We start from the raw sequence: 19,967 nt of genomic DNA, 5'->3' as shown, positions 1-19,967 counted from the left end.
TTAATCTCAAAATTGACAATGTTTTTTTTTCTTTTCTTAATACTCTCTCATAGCAGCATGACAGTCGTACTAATCTATTAACAACCAATTTGTGCTGCTGCTATTTTCAGAAACGAATCAATGTCCATTTAGGTAAGAGGGATGAGTTTAAATCTCAGTGGGTATAACACTCCTGTGACTTTGCTGGGGGCATCTTAAGATCACCACAGATGATGTGTTTTTAACCTTCTGTGAAAAGTAAAGTCTGAAATTCTGTGAAACTCAGGGGGTCCTGACAGTGCTCTTCTTCTGTTCTGCACAACAGATTTAACAAAAGGTAAATCTGGTGAAGAATCAGTCACATGCGAAATTATACCCAGTGAATTAAGCATAATTTATGATCCCACAAATGTGTCTTTTCATAATTATGTAATGTTTCACATTTACCACATGGTGGCAGTGTTTTCACACTGAATTAATTAATATTTTGCCCTCCACACCACAGATTACTGTTCACATTGTACTTCAAGATGTCAGAGTTTAATGGCTTTTTTACCTAAGAGGATTCAGAAACTATTAGTTAAATATATAAAAGTAAAATAATGCTTTTTCTGATTCCAGTGAGTTGGAATAATTATAATTAGAGGTTACAAATGATCAGATAGCCATCACCTGGAAGGTTTAGTGTTGATTTATAGATTAATGGTTTTCAAATACAAAATCCAAATCTAATTTATTTATATAGCACATTTAAATAGTGGAAAGTTTCCCCAAAGTGCTGTACAAAAATAAAACAAGATATAAAACAAAAGATAAAACCATTCATATTAAAACACGCACATGAAGGGAAACAAAGCATATCAACTCACACCAGTCTAAATGCTACTGAAGAAAGTTGTGTCTTCAAAAGAGACTTAAAAGCAAGAAGCGAAGATGCCTGTCTAATATTTAAAGGCAACGTATTCCAAAGTTTGGGAGCCACAATTGAAAAAGCTTTTTCTCCTCTAAGTTTCAACCAGTTTTGGGGACAACCGAAAGCAGCAGGTCGGCTGATCTAAGGTCCTTCAACCCTTTAGATCAGTGTTCCAAGAATACTGTGGTTGGTGAACAACATCAACGGCTGCAGTAAGATCTAAAATCACAAGAATTACAAAACTTACGCAATCATTTGCTAGAATTATGTCATTAAAAGCCCGTAAAAGTGTTGGTTTAGTGGAGAGTAGATGTTTAAAACCAGACTGAAAAAACACCATTAGTATCAAAAACATAATCAGTTGGGAAAAAAACGATTTTTTCCAATAGCTTTGAAAGGAATGTGAGTTTTGAGTCTAAAATTTGAGCAAACCGAGAGAGAGGTCAAGGTCACTTTGAAGAGTGTGCCCCTGCTGTTGTGTAGGGCTTTCTACAGACGGTACAAGGTTAAAAGTTTGAATAAGATTTAAAATGAAAAGTAATTTCTAATATCTTTGTTAAACATAGGCAGATGATGGATTACTGCACACAACCAGTTGAGAGCCTCCCAGTTCAAATATGAGAAGTTCAAAGCTGGAGGGGGAAACTGGTACATGGAGTTGTTTGCAGTGAAAGTTATTTTAAAAACAGTCAATATTCCTCCTCCTCTACCTGATATCCTTAGAGCATTAAGAAATGAGCAGTCAGAGGGCAACAGTAGCCAGCAGGCTCACCTCCATCCAACCCCATCACAAGAACCAGACAAGAGGCAACAGGATCCAGGAGATGCCCTGGGATGGAACAGACAATAACCAACTGGAGCAGCTTCTGAAGAAACACTAAGGCAAGGTTTAAACTTGACCAGCTTAAACCTTAAACCAGTACATTTATGGCGTTAATGACGGTGTGTCGGGGCAGGTGGAAGCGCTCCACGTAGCAAGTAAGAACATCAGCCAGGGGCGGTGGATACTCTGTTCTTAACTCTTTCTGATTAGAGCTTTTAAAACTTATGGCAAAAAACTGAAGATCTAAAAGTTTTGGGGCATTCATACACCAGTTGTGAGTTGATTGGGTGGCAAGAACTGTCAGAAACAAAACAAAGAATAACACAATTGACAGAAGAACAGCAAGCCACACACACTGGTGCTGTCTTGATTTTTTTCTGTATTTTAATTTTTATTGCTATTTAGTTCAACAATTTCCCCGGTGATCCACCAGGGGGAGCAGCTCATCATTTCCACAGCCTTGACTAGAAATGAAATGAATGCAGCACTAATCTACACAATCACAACTGTTCTGTTTCAAAACGCTTTGAACTGTGTGGTTTTATCGCTTTCAGGCAGCTGAGCTAAGCATCTTGTTAACAGCTAACCAGCTCTGTTTGCTCTACTGACACATGAGGTCACGTCACTGTCAGATGTTTCATGAACACAGAATAAAAACGTAGAAGGAAAGAAGCTTTGTGTGTTTTCATTCTGCTGTACAAACCAACAGCTCATGTGAAACAAAACACACATCTGTATAATAAACAAACACTCACTGCTGAACCAGTTTGACCAGGATGCTGACACACACACACACACACACACACACACGTTTTCCACCAACACACAGCTGCTGAGGATTTGATAAATAATCAGGATATTATTTAAATAATAATCAATAATAAATAATTGGAAAATCCCATCGGCCTTTTTGTTTTACTTTATTCTGAAACTTGTTCTGAGCCACATTTCCCACATTTCCCACACGGTCATATGAGCCTTCAAAGTTTCCCAGAATGCACTGGTTTACCCTGGACTTGTTTCTGTTCCTCACAGATGGTTCAGTTTATTAAAACTTTGATAAAAATTTTGTCTCTAGATTGTGACAGTTGTAGTGGTTTGAGCTTTTCATAGAACTTCATTTTTTTGTTGTTTAGTTTTTTTTAGCCATTGAAATTTCATAACTTATGAAGTTCTGAGGGAACAAATCGTAAACAGTAAATGGTTCTTATACAGCGCTCTGTACTCTGAGTAGAGTAATGAATGACGTCCATGACACAGACGACACCAGAAACAACTGTGGTGGTTTTAAACAGAGTAAGTGTTTTATTTACGTTTTCCATTCATGTTGTCTGAGTATGTGATCTGGGGCCCGTTCTTCGTACCGCGCTAAGTGAGTTAGCTGGATGAGATTGTTGACGATTTCGCGTGATCCTGGATCGTTCGGTTCCCCGAAGCCCATCCGGGACTTGCTGTCATAGCAACAGAGCCGTAAGCGTAAACCTGCTGGGGAGCAGGTTTACTTTATGTAAACAGGATTAGATCGCGGCCACGCAGGTATGTCCGCGTCATTCATACGAAAGCAACAGCGATATTCCACCACTGTTTCACCATAAATAAATATTATCAATGTAACTAAAGATAATGCAGCACTTGATCCTTTTATTGATGTCACACAGATACATACAGGTCATTCCCTAAAAAAGGGAAATGTACTATTAACATTCTATTACATGTATGTGATTATTACAGATGTAATTCATATTTCAGAGTAGTAATTGTAAATCACTTCATGTAATCAAGATGAGAGACCACGGCTATAAAAGCGAAGGTGGATTTGGGAAGTCTGTCGCAGTCATATCCTGTCCGTTTACGCGAGCAGCCCATTGCGGAAGGTGCAAGATTGATAAGGAGAGTCCTCAGAATTCAGCGTATATTGCGGGACAGACAGGATCCTTTAGCTCAGCGCGACAGTGTGCTCATAGAGAGATATCGATTTTCCCGTGAGGGTATTATTCACTTAACCAACTTGTTGACGAGGGGGTGCAGGACCACCACCTGTCTTTTTTTTTGCTCTGCCCTTTTCTTGGTTGCTGTTATGAACAAATAAACAGATTATTCCAGGGTCTCTTTCCAAGAGACGACAAGCAATATAAGTGATAAATATTACCATTCTGTAGAATATTCTTATATTTCACTTTTACTTGTTCCCATGTTCTTGTGGGTCCTGTTGTGGCTCTAATGTGTAAGGGGATATAATATAACATATTATAATATAATATAATGTAATATAATATTGGATAATATGGTGTGATATGATAAATCTACCCTACCGCCTACTGGTATTGGCCAGAGGGGCCGATGGCGCAATATGGCAGCCTGGCTTCTGTCAGTCTGCCCCAGGGCAGCTGTGGCTACAACCGTAGCTGCTTCCACCAGTGTGCGAATGTGAGAGTGACTGAATAGTGGCATTGTAAAGCGCTTTGGGTGCCTTGAAAAGCGCTATATAAATCCACTCCATTATTATTGTTATTATTGAATTACTTACGAGTTTGATTTGTCAGCAACTTTCTGCCAGCCCTCCCTCCTTGCTTTTGCAGCCTTTGCAGTGTTCCCTTGCGTTTTAATTAAACTCTGAAACTCCTAAAATCCCTCACTCAAGAGTTCTTGCTCTGCTGCCGAAAAATACCGAGCACGCCCCTTCGACATTTTCGCCGACCAATCAAAGGGTTGCCGATCAATGTTTCTACTATCGATGCGTAGCCCCTGTTGGGCCACCCAGTGATCTCACATTACTTCATCCAGCTATACTAATCGTCAACAACAGGTGTGTTCGGGGAACCGGAATAGCGAGCTCAGAGTTAGCGCGATGATTTGGTCTTGGATGTTTCATTTGATCTTGGATGTAGTAAGCGACGTACGAAGCACAGGGCCCAGACCTGCTGGACTTATGATCAATGTTGTTTTTGTTTGTTTGTTTTTGTTTTCAAATGAAAAAATGCATTCACTCAAGACAGTGGATATATTTTGAACAGTCACTCTCTTGGGGTTTATTGCATGTGAAGAATTAAGAAAAGAGCCTGTTGTTTTTGTAAATAACCGTGTTGTACAGGACATTGTACATGATGTTTAGGTACATGTGACATTTGAATTTTACTCAGTAGAATAAGTTGATTTCAATTCACATACACTACACAGACAGGATGTTAAAGCTTTAAGGTGCATGTTTTCCTTAGTGTTTCCTGCTCAGCCTCTGTGAGTGGTGGTGGTGGAGGACCCCCACCTATTTTTCAGGCCTCCACTTTTTTTCTGTTGGCTATAACGGGTCACATTTGAGCATACAGAGTAAGCAAATATGTACTTGTAATGTGCTCAGATAATTTCAATAAGTGCTTACAGAGGGGAAATTAATGTAGCCTCTAACTGCAATTGATTTATATAGGACAAACAGACCAAGCACTATGGCTCATAATACAATTACACCTTACCTGTTTGGACTATATTTTTATATTTCATTTTTACTTGCTGCCAGGAATGTTTGGGGCCTGTTGGGTTGCACCTGCGCTCACATCACGTCACAAAATAAAATGTATGAAATAAAAAATAAAATATAATAAAATAACGTGTTAAATGGGTGGAAATCCCTAGATCAATGTTTAAATTAACACTCACGCATTGACTCTGTCGGCCATGTTTTGCCATGCATGCTCCCTTTCTTTTGCAGCTGAGGCTGTGTTACTTTTTTTCCGCAAAATTTGCATGTTATCGCCCACCCCCGTGACATCACGCTCCAAAGCCCTATACTGCCATCAGAATTTCGGCCTCAAGCGCTGTAAAATACATTGACCGCACCTTCTTTCCCTCCGTCTCCATGGTGACTCGCTTAATCTGTGCTCCACTAATCAGGGCTTTATGTATCCTCGTGCGCGCGCTTCACTTGGGGTTAAAGCAACTCCGCGTTGACTGAACTAATTGTTATCAGCCTTTCTGAAACCGAATATTCCGAGTTGGACAGTTCGGGGTTACTCAACCCTGAGTATCGTTTTTCACTCTGAGTTTTCTAAACCGGCTTCCTGGAATAGGGCCCTGGTGTTCTGGGTAAACCACGGCCTGAAGCGTGCCCTGGGGTCCTGCCCTCCTCCTTTTCAGTCTGTTTGCGACCATTGCTGCTGCTGCTGCTCAAAGTTCTGTCCTGGTTCTGACCCCAATTGGGGCAGTCCTTTCTCCAGTGTCCATGCTCACCGCAGGTGAAACCTGCATCTTCTTCTGTGTTTTTTGTCCATTCTGAGGTGCCTTCTGACCTCAGTTACTCCTCCTGTCTCTGGCACGCCCTTTTTGCTGCCCGATCATCCGTGTTGGTCCATCACTGTCCTGCACAGTGTGAATGCAAAGTTATCAAGGTCAGCATTCTTTTGCTCGGCCTTACTTTTCATTCGGGCTTGGCGGGCGTCTCGTCACAGCTCTGTCAGCTGAAGCTGACTGAGAATTTTCCCCCGTGTAGTGAAACGGGCCTTGGGTTTAGTGCTCTCCGTCTCTGCTGCATGAGATCACATTCCTGCAGCACTGTTGACATTTTCAGGTCGTTGTTGTGGGTCCAGCTGTTGCAGCATTTGGTCAGGGTCACGTAGAGGGGAGAGCAGGAGTCCAGTTCAGCCTCGGCTTTCAGGGCCGCAAAGCAGCCTGTAATTAAGCATAAAGAGAAAAAACAAAAACAAAACAAAACAAAAACAAACGAAAAACAAAAACAAACGAACAGGAAAATGGTGTTGTGTTGGCTGTGTTATTCAGAGGGGGAAACAACGGGGCCAGGCCCTGTGTCAGCCTTCTCTCCCCCTTTTTTTGTTTTGTTTTTTCTCACCATATAATCCACTCATGACCCACCAAGCTGACAGGACAACACAGGTACATATTAAAATTCTTAAGATCATGTTCAAAAGCCCAAAAATGGAATTTTCTTTCATTCAGTAATCACTTGTATTAATCAATCAGCAGAAAACATGTCACAATTTGACTCTTTTTACCACTAAATTTGTTGTGTCTTGCCTGGTTGGTTAGACCAGTGTTTCTTTTTTTTTTTTTTTTTTTTAGTTAAATTGTTGTCCTGCAACCCAGAGAGTTTCTTTGTCAGTAATGTATAAACTTTATTATTTAACAACAGAAGTATGTTAAGTTTCGCTGCTTTAACCTTGTTGGAAAATCTTCACATGTTCATGAGTGTAAGCTGTTTCTTCATTGCGTGTATGTGCATTTGTATAAAAGCAGGTTAATTTGAACTTTTTCTCAAACTAGGCGTTACCTTAAAAGGAGCCTTTCTCTCAGATTTCTCTGCTTGTGTGTGTTTTTGTTTCACCTTTTGTTGTGATGCTCCGGACGCCTTCCCAACCTCCACAAGTCCGTTGGCCCCAATTTTATGTGTTAAAAACTTCTCTTAATTTCTCCTCTAATTCTCTCCTCGCTGCTGTCTTTTTCACAGCTGCTGATTCGTGCTGGGTGTGGTTCCCATTACTATAATTTTGCTTCGGCCGCTGTGCTTGTGGGGGCAGTTGGTCCAGGTCCGCAGCTTCCTGTATTAACACACTAAGAGATTTATTTAATTTCATTTTCATCACAGTTAAACAGATAAGCAGGCAACCCGCCTACCTTGACAGCGTAAACTGCACGCCAGTCTCCCAACACATTCCTCTCTGTACTCCTCCATAATTCTCCACTACACACCTCTCACTATCAGTCTTTTTTATTTTTATTACACCACAGAGTAATACACCCAATTATACCCGTCTATCTCTATGTGGCTCCAAATTCCCTCTTTATTTAATTTCACATTCGTCAGGGGACAGGCACACAACAATTTCAACCACTGAAACGAGGAATTCAACCTTTTTATATTTCTTTACTAATCTAGACTCAACCTTTGTTCGCAAAATGTGTCTTGTTCTAGTCCAGAATAAATGTGAACCCGTGATTACACGGCGGTTCCAGTGTTATTCTGTAGCTATGCGGGAGTCCTCAGTTCCCAAGTCACCACCTCGGCATCCAGACGCCGCTGGGCCTGGCCGCGCGTCCACGACCAGGAGGGTCGCCACACCTTGAACAAATTAGTTTCCACAGGTACACCAGGCGTCAACCTTAGATCTTAAAGCATCCTCTTCGCACTAATGTCCTCCTATTCAAACACATCAACCATCACTGTGACTGTGTTCACACTTCACACCCAGAAACACACTCAGAGCACGCCTCACTCACACTCAAAACAGCACCCAGAGCGCGCTTTGCAGCTTCGCACACACTCACCCACAGTGAGACACACAGAGAGCGCTCCTCATCAGCAGAAATTTGCACAGAAACTTCTGAGCTCAACTGTTAGAATTCTTTTGAAACACAACAACCAAAGACCAAATACCCCTGTCTCTGCGTTATGACCGCCACAACGGGGCAAAGTCGCATCATAAAAGTGATGCCTGCGTCCCCTGAAGTTATTACTGACACCATAAACCAGGTTTTGCTCTATGTACTTCTTGGCTAGTAAAATTTTACTTTATTTTACGGTCGCAGCCCTTATGACTCGACAGACACCATAAACCACCGTCAAACCTCTATTCAATGTACTGAAACCAGCACCAACCACTACTGCACTTCACGGCCGCACCACCGGAACACGGCCGTATCATAAACCAAAACCTACGGACGTGTTGCGCTTTCGGCGTTGCCAGCGTTCAACTGCACCGTGAGCCAGCATCTGCTTTTCCTTAAATCAATTTCTATTTCATAGCCGGCAGGAGCAAGGACTTAACAGTAACCATAAACAAACTTCAAAACCTCGACTTCAATGTACTGAGCTTATGGCCGCGTCTCCAGAAGAAATTCTAATGTATTATTGCTACAGAAGCCAGTTTTAGACTAAGTTAAATGTGGAAGGTAAAGTGGGCTGCAACTAGTCCAACGTAGGTTAGTCGTAGAACAGCTTACTGCAACTAGTCCAACGTAGTGTGTTATTAGTATCTCGGTAGAAGCAGCTTACTGCAACTAGTCCAACGTAGTGTGTTATTAGTATCTCGGTAGAAGCAGCTTACTGCAACTAGTCCAACGTAGTATGTTATTAGTATCTCGGTAGAAGCAGCTTACTGCAACTAGTCCAACGTAGTATGTTATTAGTATCTCGGTAGAAGCAATTTACTGCAACTAGTCCAACGTAGTGTGTTATTAGTATCTCGGTAGAAGCAGCTTACTGCAACTAGTCCAACGTAGTATGTTATTAGTATCTCGGTAGAAGCAGCTTACTGCAACTAGTCCAACGTAGTATGTTATTAGTATCTCGGTAGAAGCAGTTTACTGCAACTAGTCCAACGTAGTGTGTTATTAGTATCTCGGTAGAAGCAGCTTAATGCAACTAGTCCAACGTAGTGTGTTATTAGTATCTCGGTAGAAGCAGCTTACTGCAACTAGTCCAACGTAGTGTGTTATTAGTATCTCGGTAGAAGCAGCTTACTGCAACTAGTCCAACGTAGTGTCTTATTAGTTTCTCGGTAGAAGCAGTTTACTCAACACACTGGAATTTAGCCTCAACTTATGTTGTTAGTATCTTGCGCCAAAAACCAGAAACCGACAAATTTAATGTGAAAATACGTGTAACTCAGTGAACAGATTAATTTGGAAAGCCCAATATGCACATTTGGTATTTATAATACAACAGGCTGTGCTTACCTTTTTATTTTTGGACCGGTCCTCTGTTCGCCTCGCCTCACGATCTCACCAAAGGCCAAATCTGCACCTCCTCAGCACACCAAAGATCCGGGTCACACGGCACCAAGTTGTTAAAATCTCCCAATTCTTTGAATGTTTGGGCTGAAGGAAGGACAATACTCGGTGTATCAATGCTCAATCAACAATCATTTATTTCCATACAATTCAACACATAAGAGCATTACAACGTCCGGACGGGAGAGATGCTACCAGAGGGTCAGCAGCATGTCTCTAACTGGTGACGGGTTGCTCAGCTTTTTTTAGTCTCTAGTGGCCCCCACCTAGTCGTAAAAGTCTAAACATTCACATTCTTTCTCTCTTACGGCGCCTAAATTATGACCTCGGCTCCTTGCTCCTTCTGCTCTCTGCAAAGGTGGGGGTATGGAATGTTGTCTATCTCCCTAGACACCAAGTCTCCTGCTTACAACCTTCTTTTGATGATTCAGCAGTAAAGCATGTCAAGAAAACAGTGTAACACATTCACAGCCGATCAAGGATACAGAATGATGCACACTTATCTAATGAACTACAAAATGATTATGTTCTTTTAACTCAAAAGTATAATGAGGACTAAACTACATACTGATCACACACTCTATATTAAAGGGTATAATATGATCTACAGCAGTATCATAATTCAACTACTTTGATTACATATATAAGGTAACATATGATAACAGAATAATCTCAACAATCCATTATGAACCTGGCTGTCTCTCTGTACACACACACACACACACACACACACACACACACACACACACACACACACACACACACACACACACACGTAGAATAACATATTTAGTATACACATCCAGTAATGCATATTGTACATATATTTATTAGTTTCAGGTGTAGCCATTCTTGTATTTTGCTTGTTTACATTATTGTATTTTGCACAACTCTTTGCTTGTGAAGCTCGCACACAAGAATTTCACTCACATGTACTGTACCAATGTACCTGCACATGTGATGTGACAATAAAAGTGATTTGATTTAAATCCACACCAAACCAAGATTTGATGTAACCTGACACTTTGGTTTACCTTGAGCAGGTTTCTCTGATTCCACTCCTCAAGAAATACTGTCCTGTAGCTTTTAGAGGCTCCAAAAGCCCAAAGGTGATATAAGGGTGGTGGCTCACAACAGTTTTTGTTTGCTGGATCCTTTTAGTTCAGCTGGGTGTCTTTCCTTTTGTTGTATCTCTTTAAGAGTTCAAAATGTGTTAATTACATAAATAAAATGTAATTTTCTCTGTAGCACTTCATGGATTTCATAAGCAACACACCAACACACACAAAGCATAAAAGTAAAAAACAATATATACAGTGTAATCTTCATTTTAGATGTCAAAAAGTATTTGTGCCTCCCAGTGTTTTCTTTTGCGTGGAAACCGGGTCCAAATGGCTCTTTGGGTGTTAAATGTTGCTGACCCCTGCTCTAGGGGATCTTAAGCAGGGGATTGAGATCCTTTTGCTGTTTGGCTTCACTTCCTGCTGAGGAGACAAAAAGGAAAAGTTGAACACTGCTAACATGATCCCAGAAAATCTGTTAAACTCAAAACATCCCCAAATGATGAATGTGTTCTTGTTTCTTTAACTTTCAGTATCAATAAATAATGAAGAAATATATATAAACATAATGGAACCCCTGATCTACACGCACAAATGTTATCATTAATGCATAGCTGGCTGGAGGACTCATGCCTAATGTTGAACACCTCAAAAACTGTCTGTATGTATTTTTCAAAACGCCCCTTAAACTTGAAGCAGTCAAACATATTCCTGGATGGAGTAGAGCTTGAATTAGCTCCAGAATTTAAATATCTTGGGGTCATTCTAGACCCAACATTATCCTTCAAGAGTCACATAAATAAAGTGTTCCAGGTACTTTTTAACAAACAACAACAATTTAACAATCAAAATTTTAATCATATACGTAATAATTTAAATATGAATGTTGCAAAAACTTATTTTTACTCAATGATCATCTCTCATATGGACTATTGTTTGACGTCCTGGTCACTTGCTTGTCCAACAACACTTAAAACCATTGAAAACATTTATAAAAGAAGTTTAAAATGACTTGACAAAAAACCGACTTCTCACCACCACTGTCATGTGTTAAAAAAACATAAATTACCGAACTTCAATAACTTAGTGAAACTTAAAAGAGTGAGTTTAATATATAAAGTCTTACACTCCCTTGCTCCACCACCACTAAAGCAGTTCATTAGGCATAAAGAAAGCTCAGACAGGACCACTCGAGATTCAATCCGAGGAGACTTGTTTATACCCCACAGACGGACAGCATTTGGGCAGAACGTCCTCTCTGTCCAGGGTGGCCATCTGTGGAACAGTCTTCCTCAACCCATTAGAGAATGCTCGACACTCAATTTGTTTAAGGCAAAGGTTAAAAACTGGTTATGGACAAATCAAGTGTGTGATCATGTATAAGTTGTATAGTTTTAATGTTTTATTTGGGAACAGAATGGTGTGTATGTGTAAGTTTGGTGATGGAGTTTTTATTATGAATGAATGATGAATTTTTATGAATTATTATGTCTATTTTTTTATGTTTAAGGACAACAGATGGAAATTAGCCTTTGGCTATAATCTGGCATGTTTACATTCATGTAATTTTTTTTTTTTTACATTTATGTTCATTAACATGCACTGTCCTAAATAAATAAATCGCAGTATAACACGAAGAAAACACAACATCACCTCTGCTTCGTCTGACTGGCTGTTGTTGACGATTTGATGAAACTGTACATGACATGAGTGATGATGTCATCTTCTCCAGTTTCTTCTTGACCTGCTGAAATTATCCAACATGAAAAATGATATAAATTAAATATTTAAACAGAGATTACATTTAAGATAGTTGTTACTGTCATTATAATGAATGTGAACTTTATTCTACTAAACAAACTCAGACATGAAAGATCAGGAAGTCTGAGTCTCACCTTCAGGTTTCCTGTGAACACATTGTCTCCCCAGTAGAACCAGCAACACCAGTAGAACCACAACACAGACTGATCCAACAGATGACAACATATGTCTGAGAGAGGAACCAGGAGGAGGTGTGGATGTAGGTGGAGGTGTGGATGTAGGTGGAGGTGTGGTGGTGTGTTCCCCTAAAATAAAGCAAACACAGTCATTAAGTTGTCGTCACATTGTGAATGTTGAAAGCTGCAGAAACACAGACAGGTGAGTGTGTCACCTGTGACAGTGATCCAGCTGGATGGAGACTCTCCATGACCGCTGATGTCACACTTGTAGAGGCCTTCATCAGACCTGGAAACATGCTGGATGGTCATGTGACCTGTAGGCTGCTTCCTGATGAGGGAGCCATCTTTATAGAAAGCAGCTGGGAGGTTGGAGGGAGTGGTCTTTGTTTTACAGAGCAGAGTGACGTCATCTCCCTCCATCACAGGGAGGACAGGACTCTGCAGGATCACTGATCCACCTCAACACAGAGACAAACTACAGCATTTCATCCATTTACACACAGCTTCATCAACACTAACTCCACACACTCAGCTTACCAGTGACTGTCAGGTTAACCATGTTACTGATGGGACCCTCTCTGGACTCACACCAGTAAACTCCACTGTCAACTGTGTCAGTGTAACTGATGTTACAGGAAGAACCAGCTGGTTTTCCCCACCCATCTCTTCCACACTGAGTCCTCTGTTGTTTGCTTGTGTTTCTCCTCAGAGTCCATCCAGCAGAGCTGTCGTCCTCCTCACAGCTCAGAGACACAAAGTCTCCTTGAAAGAACTGAGAGCTGCTGGGACTCACAGTCAGACGAGCTGTGAGGGTTACAATGAAAAACTGATGATCTGTTAGAGTCACATTGTGAACCATGAACCCAATCCGGTCATATCAGTGAGCATTTCTCAGGTTTAAACTGTGACAGAAGAAGGTTACTGACCTTGGTTTGTTGTGCAGCTCAGCACTGAGATCAGAACTAAAGAGAAATGACACTCAGGTTGATGAACATAAATCCCCACAAACAGCTGACAAACGCAGTATATCTCTCTGATATACTGGCTCAGTTTCTATGTAATGCCAGCAACATGTCAAAGTTTAGAGCAAAGATAAACAAAAGATTGAAAAAAGTAAATACCACAGTAAAGTCATGTGTCCTCTGTGCAGCTGTGTTGATATAATGAGTGAATGATTTGATCTTTTCACTGCCTGCTGTGTTTCCTCGACTCCTGAGCAAAGATAAAGAGTCAGTTCAGACCTGCAGTTGGTCCTCGTGGTGTTTGAACTTGAATTCAGCCTGATTTGTTTTTCATGTCTTCTCCTCCATCATCAGTTATCAGGAGAGCAGACAGTCAAAGTACAAGAATTCAAACAAACACAGAGATTCTACTTACAGAGCAGACACAGCACAGATGTTTCCTTCATCGTCCTTCTCACTCATTTGAGCTTTTTTTCATTTCTGTTACTGACACCAAGTAAAGCCCGCCCTCTTCCTCTGAGCACCAGCTTTCTATTGGTTCAAATAGAGTTAGTGGTTAGTGTGTGTGTGTATGTACGCCCCCCTCAGTGAGAGAGGCAGATATGAGCTGAAACACAGGAATCAAACCAGGGACGCTGCTGTTATGGAGCTGAACTGGAACCATTCAGACACTGAGGCCCTCTGAACACATTTTAATTACAGCTGTGCAGAGACACACTGATGACTGACTGGATCACTATGATTCACATTTTACATTAACACCATCCTCACACATGTTTATATGTGGCCACTAGAGGGAGATGTTTCACCTTACAGACTAACACAAGCAGATCATCAGTGATCATTCAAGAGTTTTTTTTTTTTTAAGTTGTTAATTTAAAAAAATAAAAATAAAAACACATGCTCTGGGTACATTCTATCTTTTCACTGATTGAGCCGTTTACCTGTCTAGATGCTCGTCTGAAGTTGTGGGTGGAGTGAGAGGCGCAGCCTCTGAAAGTCAGTGACTCTCACCTCCATTTAAACATCATTCAGATGTGTTTTTTAAGTTTAAAGGTGACATTTGGCCTTTCAGCTATTCACACAAAATGCCTAAATCGATAATGTATAACCATGTAGGTGGGAATAACCTGAACTCTACATCATGGGCATATCTGCCGAAGTTTCTCTGACACTCATTCATTCAGCTATGTCTAGTTTTGGAAAAAACAAAGAAAAAAAAAAGAACATGGCCTCAGACTTGAAGGTGCTGATTCTAAGGCCAGACTGCAAGCTGGCGTTATTTCCTGAGGTCAGATGGCCCAGGATGTGAGTGGGCGTTAAGGCGTCTGGGGAGGGAACTCAAAACTGGATTATAGGGCTTTGGAGCGTGATGTCACGGGAGGGGGGCCACGCACCCTCCCGCCATGACAGTAGGCCAGACAAAGCACACGGAAGCGTCAGCTATGGTTCGTAGGTACTGTGTTGTCGGTTGCAATGGTAGATCACATGATAGGGAAGGCAAGAAGCTGGAACATGGGCTCTCTTTTCATAGTTTCCCTTCCTGGAGGAAACGGGAGGGATGTCATGTATCCGATAATACTAAACGAAGACGTCAGGCTTGGATTGCAGCGGTCAGACGAGCGTAGCAAGTTCAAAATGCTACACACTACAATGCCAATCCGATTACTCATATCATGTGAGGGTGAAGACACAACACTGCTTGATAAGAATGTTAAGGTGTGCTGTGTTTTGGTGAATATGTGTCCCAGTGTGGTTGTCAAACCAGGGCCAAATGAAACGTGCTCTTGTTGAATATTCATAAAACCGCTGTGTTGCATGTACAGTTCATTGTAAATAATTGTACTTTCTGTAAAGTGGTTTCAATAAAACAGAAATAAGTATGTTTATTTTTTTTATTCAAGATCTGTTCACATGTACTTAGCAAGTACATACACATGAAATGCAAACTATTTACATGGCAACACGCCGCAGTGTCCTGGAGGTGTACAGGTCCTGCAGAGATGGGAGTCTGCAGCCAATCACCTTCTCAGCAGAGCGCACAACACGCTGCAGTCTCTGTTTGTCCCTGATAGTGGCTCCAGCGTACCACACGGTGATGGAGGAGGTGAGGATGGACTCGATGATTGCAGTGTAGAATTGCATCATCGTCCGTGTTGGCAGGTTGAATTTCTTCAGCTGCCTCAGGAAGTACATCCTCTGCTGGGCTTTCTTGATGACGGAGGTGATGGTGGGCTCCCACTTCAGGTCCTGGGTGATGGTGGTACCCAGGAAGCGGAATGAGTCCACAGAGGTGATGGGGGTGTCAGTCAGGATGATGGGGGGGAGTGGGGCTGTGTGCTTCCTGAAGTCCACAATAATCTCCACTGTCTTCTGGGCATTCAGCACCAGGTTGTTGTGGCTGCACCAAGACACCAGACGTTCATCCTCTCTCCTGTAGGCAGACTCATCCCCGTCAGAGATGAGCCCAATGACGGTGGTGTCATCTGCGAACTTGATTAGCTTGACAGACTGGTGGGTGGAGGTGCAGCAGTTGGTGTACAGGGAGAAGAGCAGAGGAGAAAGAACACAGCCCTGAGGGGAGCCGGTGCTGATGGTCCGGGAGTCCGAGACATTCTTCCCCAGCCTCACGTGCTGCTTCCTGTCCGTCAGGAAGTCAGTGATCCACCGGCAGATGGGATCAGGCAAGCTGCAAGCAGCTCTAACTTTGGCTCTTCTCCGACACAGGTAGGATGGCCAGTCCCACTGTCTCTTTTCTGTAGTGATGGGCAGATGAAGCCCCATGAAGCACTGAAGCTTTTCATCCAATTGGTTCACCCCAACGCAAAGCTTCATGAAGCTTCATTTGCTCTAGCAGGACACCTACTGGACGTAAAAGTAATAGCTGGCATGAATTTGAAGAGTGTGGCATTTTGCACACAGCCTGTAAATGTCAACAACAAAAGGAGTGTGTAAAACATGTATATTGTAGTGATGGCAGTATACTGTGTATATTTATAGTGGCAGTATGGGAAATGATTATTTGGAAATGCTTGAAATGGAAATGATCATTTACTGTGAGGTGAGGTGTGGTTGGGGTGTGGACAGTGGTTGTGCTTTTGTAACGTTGAGGTATGGACAGCTACACACTGAGGCTTTGAGCCTCAGTCCTGCCTGTTCACATTTTATTCTGTAAAAACTAAATTTTCACTGCTTCTATAACCTTTAGTGGGGAGAACATAGCTAGGATTTAATGATTTAACAAATCTTTTGAATCCTTTGTCCTCCACAATGCTAAATGGCTGTGAGTCCTCAATCACCATGCTGACCAGGTCTTCATCTATTTGAGATTGTTCTCCTGAGGAAAGACAATAAAGACAAAGCACAAATATAAATATCACACACGTAACTTATAACAGTTGTATAATATTGTTATATCATTTAGTAACATTACTGCATGCTATATTATCATGGCATTTGATGGCTCACCTGGTCTTGCTCCACAATCGGTGTCCCCCTTATTCTCATGCAAAGCTCTGTAGTGCCTAAGCATGGATGAGGTGTTGTTGTTATATCCCAGCTCCCTGGCACATAGCAAACACTTCACCTTGTACAAAAGTCAAGACAGCTCAACATAAATTGTATTGCACCATCAGTATCATGAAAATACATCTTCTGTAGAAATTTACATACCTTGTTGGGAGGAATAAGATCAAAATGTTCCCACACAGGGGAGGACATCCTCCTCTTCTTAGCTGGCTCCATTCTCTCCTGACTTTCCTCACTCTCATAAACCTCCAAACTGTCTCCAAACTCTCACTAACCGCAACTCTCCATCAAACACCCACATTTTGAATGAAGTCTGAGGGGTTTATATCGCTGTCATATCTCGCGGCAAAGTTCGAACCACTTCATGAACCAGTCACGTGGTACAGCCGGGCAGCGAGGCTTCGGACGTCATCATTTTCAGCTCCTCCCATAAATGAAGCAAGCCTCGATACGCGCTTCGCGGAAACGCCCCCTCCATTACTCGACACACGCTCCGAAGCCTCGATACAGAACGTCCCATCACTACTTTTCTGTTACAAGTTGTCAATTTAATCGTATGTCAAATAACCTAATAAAAGACTCCATAAGAACTAATGTGTTTTCTTTATTACCCTATTTTAAATTCCCAATCCAACAATTAATCACTAACAATGCCAACAAGGTAATGGAACCCCTGGTCTCCATTACACCTTTATAGAGGCCAAACACTATTGTTGGACTGTATTAGTTAAGAAGAAAGAACAAATAAATGAATGAATTTATGCATTTAGCAAAACTTTAATGATATTTTAATCTTTATTGATTTTTTTTATTTCAGTGAGTGTTTAAGACAAAATCAATGTGGTCACTCAACTTGTTGCAAGCAGAAACAGAAAAGAAACAAGTGCTGCAGGATATTTCTACATAATTCTCTAATTTTAGAGATATTGCTCAAATTGAAGAAAGCAGCCCTGCATATTTTCATTTTTCCTTACAGTGTTACTGGAGACCAAGCTAATGCTACGGAGAGTAAGAATCTGATTAGATACCATATTTCTAGGAATTTTAGGGGCTGTGTACTATAACCTCAGTTTCATCTGAATTTAGAATAATACAATTAGAGGTCCTCCAGGTCTTTGTCTCCAAGACATTCCTGCAGTTCAATTAATTGGTGTGTGTTATCTGACTTCATGGACAGATACAGTTGCATGTCATCTGCATAGCAAGAAAAATGTACGCTATGCCTTCTGATGATACTGTCTAAGGGAAGCATGTATAATGAACAGTACAAAATAAAAGGGCAAAGACGAAATTAAACAATAACCTAGACTGGGTGAACTAAGATTAAAACATGAAAAAACCCTGAAGGTGAACATGAAGACCTGGAAACACGACATGAACATAACAGACAAAGCAGGACGATCGGAGAATGAATGAAAACTCAGACTAAACACACACATGAGGTGATCAGGGGACACATGGAGAAACAGCTGATATGAATGAACATAATGACACTACAGGGGAAGTGAAACTAAACACAGTGGACATGGACACGTCAGACTTCACAATAAAACAGGAAACATAATGACATGCAGACATGACAACACAAGCTTGACAACATAGGACACACATACATGAAACATAGCAGACTAAGACATGGAGACTCAATATGACAAACTGATGAGGAACATACACATAAATAAACAAATACATGTATTTATAGTGTGTATGGGTACAGAGGGAAAAGGGGACTGGAGATGAGACATGGACATAACTACATACAAACAGAGCATGATGGCTGGGGGAAACACACGTGACAGAAGGAATGGGTCACAAGGGTAAAACATGTAAACAAGAGGAGACAGGAGACAAAAACATTACTGAAACGCATGAAGCGCGAGGGGGGCGTAAACATCGGGGCACAAGGGGAATTTCAAAAACAATGAACTATAACAGCAACCTAGGCAAAATGGGCATAAGATAACCAAATGAGACTTAAACACAAACAATAAACATCAAAATATAAGAAAACTCAAAACACTTGGTCAAATGACCCATGACTGTGACAGTATCATCAAAAGACCAAACTGTGAAACACAAGAATCTCACTTCAAAAACACGAGAATAACAATAAAACCCAAAAATACAAAAAAAAAAACAGAGTACAAGCATCACTGATGAATATATGTCTTCATTGTTTTGGACAAGATGAAGATGTTTCAGTTATAAACCATCGTCAATGGAATAAAAAAAAGAAACCATAAAAACAGTATATGTATAGTATGTAAAGATCGGATGGCTGTAACTACAAAACAAGTTGAACATATCCATGCTTCATTAGCTAGCTCAGAAAAAACATAAAATGTCAGAGGTAAGGACATCAAAGCAGTGGGTATCACTGAACTGCTGTAACATCACAGTTGTTATTCATTTATGATATCATTAAGATTCATATCTAACTTAAACAAGACTAAAAGTTTAAAAAAAAATCAGTGAAACATATCCAGATTTATTTAAATTGAAACTCTGAACAGAACCTGCTGACCAGCATTAACATGTTGATCTGACTGGTAAAAAGAGAGACAGAAAACTGTCACTTGAGGCTCTGTGTAGTTTAATAACCCATTAATTTGCTTCATAGTTACAAGCCTTACATGAGTTCCAAACATCAGCAAACAACACGCTTAGTGGCGTATTAGGAAGTATATGCAGGTAACACCCCACTTTTTCTTTATGAGAAGTAGTTTATCAAGCCTGGACAACCTGCAAATGTTCAGGATTCAGTTTTCCGCTTCACTGATTATCACATTCTCATCAAGGGGCTGCCAAAATCTGAGGTCAGGCAGGAGGCGTTTATACTGTTTCTTGGATGGACTTCTGTTCCACAATCGACGAAAGCAGTTTAAACAGCCACAGTCTATCAGTATCTGGGGAAAAATAACAATAGTCTGATAAAACAGGGCTTCTAGGAATACACCACACATGCAAGTGAAAATGGACACTGATAACATGGGCTTTTTAGAGCAGAAGTTTTGCCTGGAGAATATT

The 19,967-nt window shown here is 41.0% G+C and overlaps 2 protein-coding genes and 1 long non-coding RNA gene across 6 annotated transcripts in view; all 3 read right to left on the bottom strand.

Moving 5' to 3' along the window:
• Positions 1–10,812: 10,812 nt before the first annotated feature.
• Positions 10,813–12,552, bottom strand: LOC113011186 (uncharacterized). Its single transcript, XR_003270480.1, has 3 exons — positions 12,406–12,552; positions 12,164–12,257; positions 10,813–10,930 (listed from the first exon to the last, which is right to left on the bottom strand). It is a non-coding gene; the product is annotated as an uncharacterized LOC113011186 (long non-coding RNA).
• Positions 12,553–12,681: 129 nt separating this feature from the next.
• On the bottom strand, positions 12,682–13,309 carry LOC113015082 (Fc receptor-like B; the record flags this gene model as incomplete). Its single annotated transcript, XM_026157009.1, has 3 exons — positions 13,244–13,309; positions 12,988–13,186; positions 12,682–12,908 (listed from the first exon to the last, which is right to left on the bottom strand). Coding segments are annotated over exons 1-3 (492 nt in total), but the record flags the coding sequence as incomplete, so codon positions are not given.
• A 5,102-nt stretch (positions 13,310–18,411) lies between these two features.
• Positions 18,412–19,967, bottom strand: part of LOC113010303 (cation-transporting ATPase 13A2-like) — a 36,929-nt gene continuing 35,373 nt past the window's right edge. For all 4 annotated transcript variants that reach the window (XM_026149348.1, XM_026149341.1, XM_026149333.1 and 1 more), the window contains one exon: positions 18,412–19,846. In XM_026149348.1, the coding sequence (XP_026005133.1) occupies positions 19,700–19,846 (147 nt within the window). In that variant the 3' untranslated portion in view covers positions 18,412–19,699. The remainder of the gene's footprint in view (positions 19,847–19,967) is intronic.

Source organism: Astatotilapia calliptera, chromosome 3 (assembly GCF_900246225.1).
Source record: "Astatotilapia calliptera chromosome 3, fAstCal1.2, whole genome shotgun sequence".
Taxonomy (NCBI): domain Eukaryota; kingdom Metazoa; phylum Chordata; class Actinopteri; order Cichliformes; family Cichlidae; genus Astatotilapia; species Astatotilapia calliptera.
This window is presented reverse-complemented; position numbering and strand designations above follow the sequence as displayed.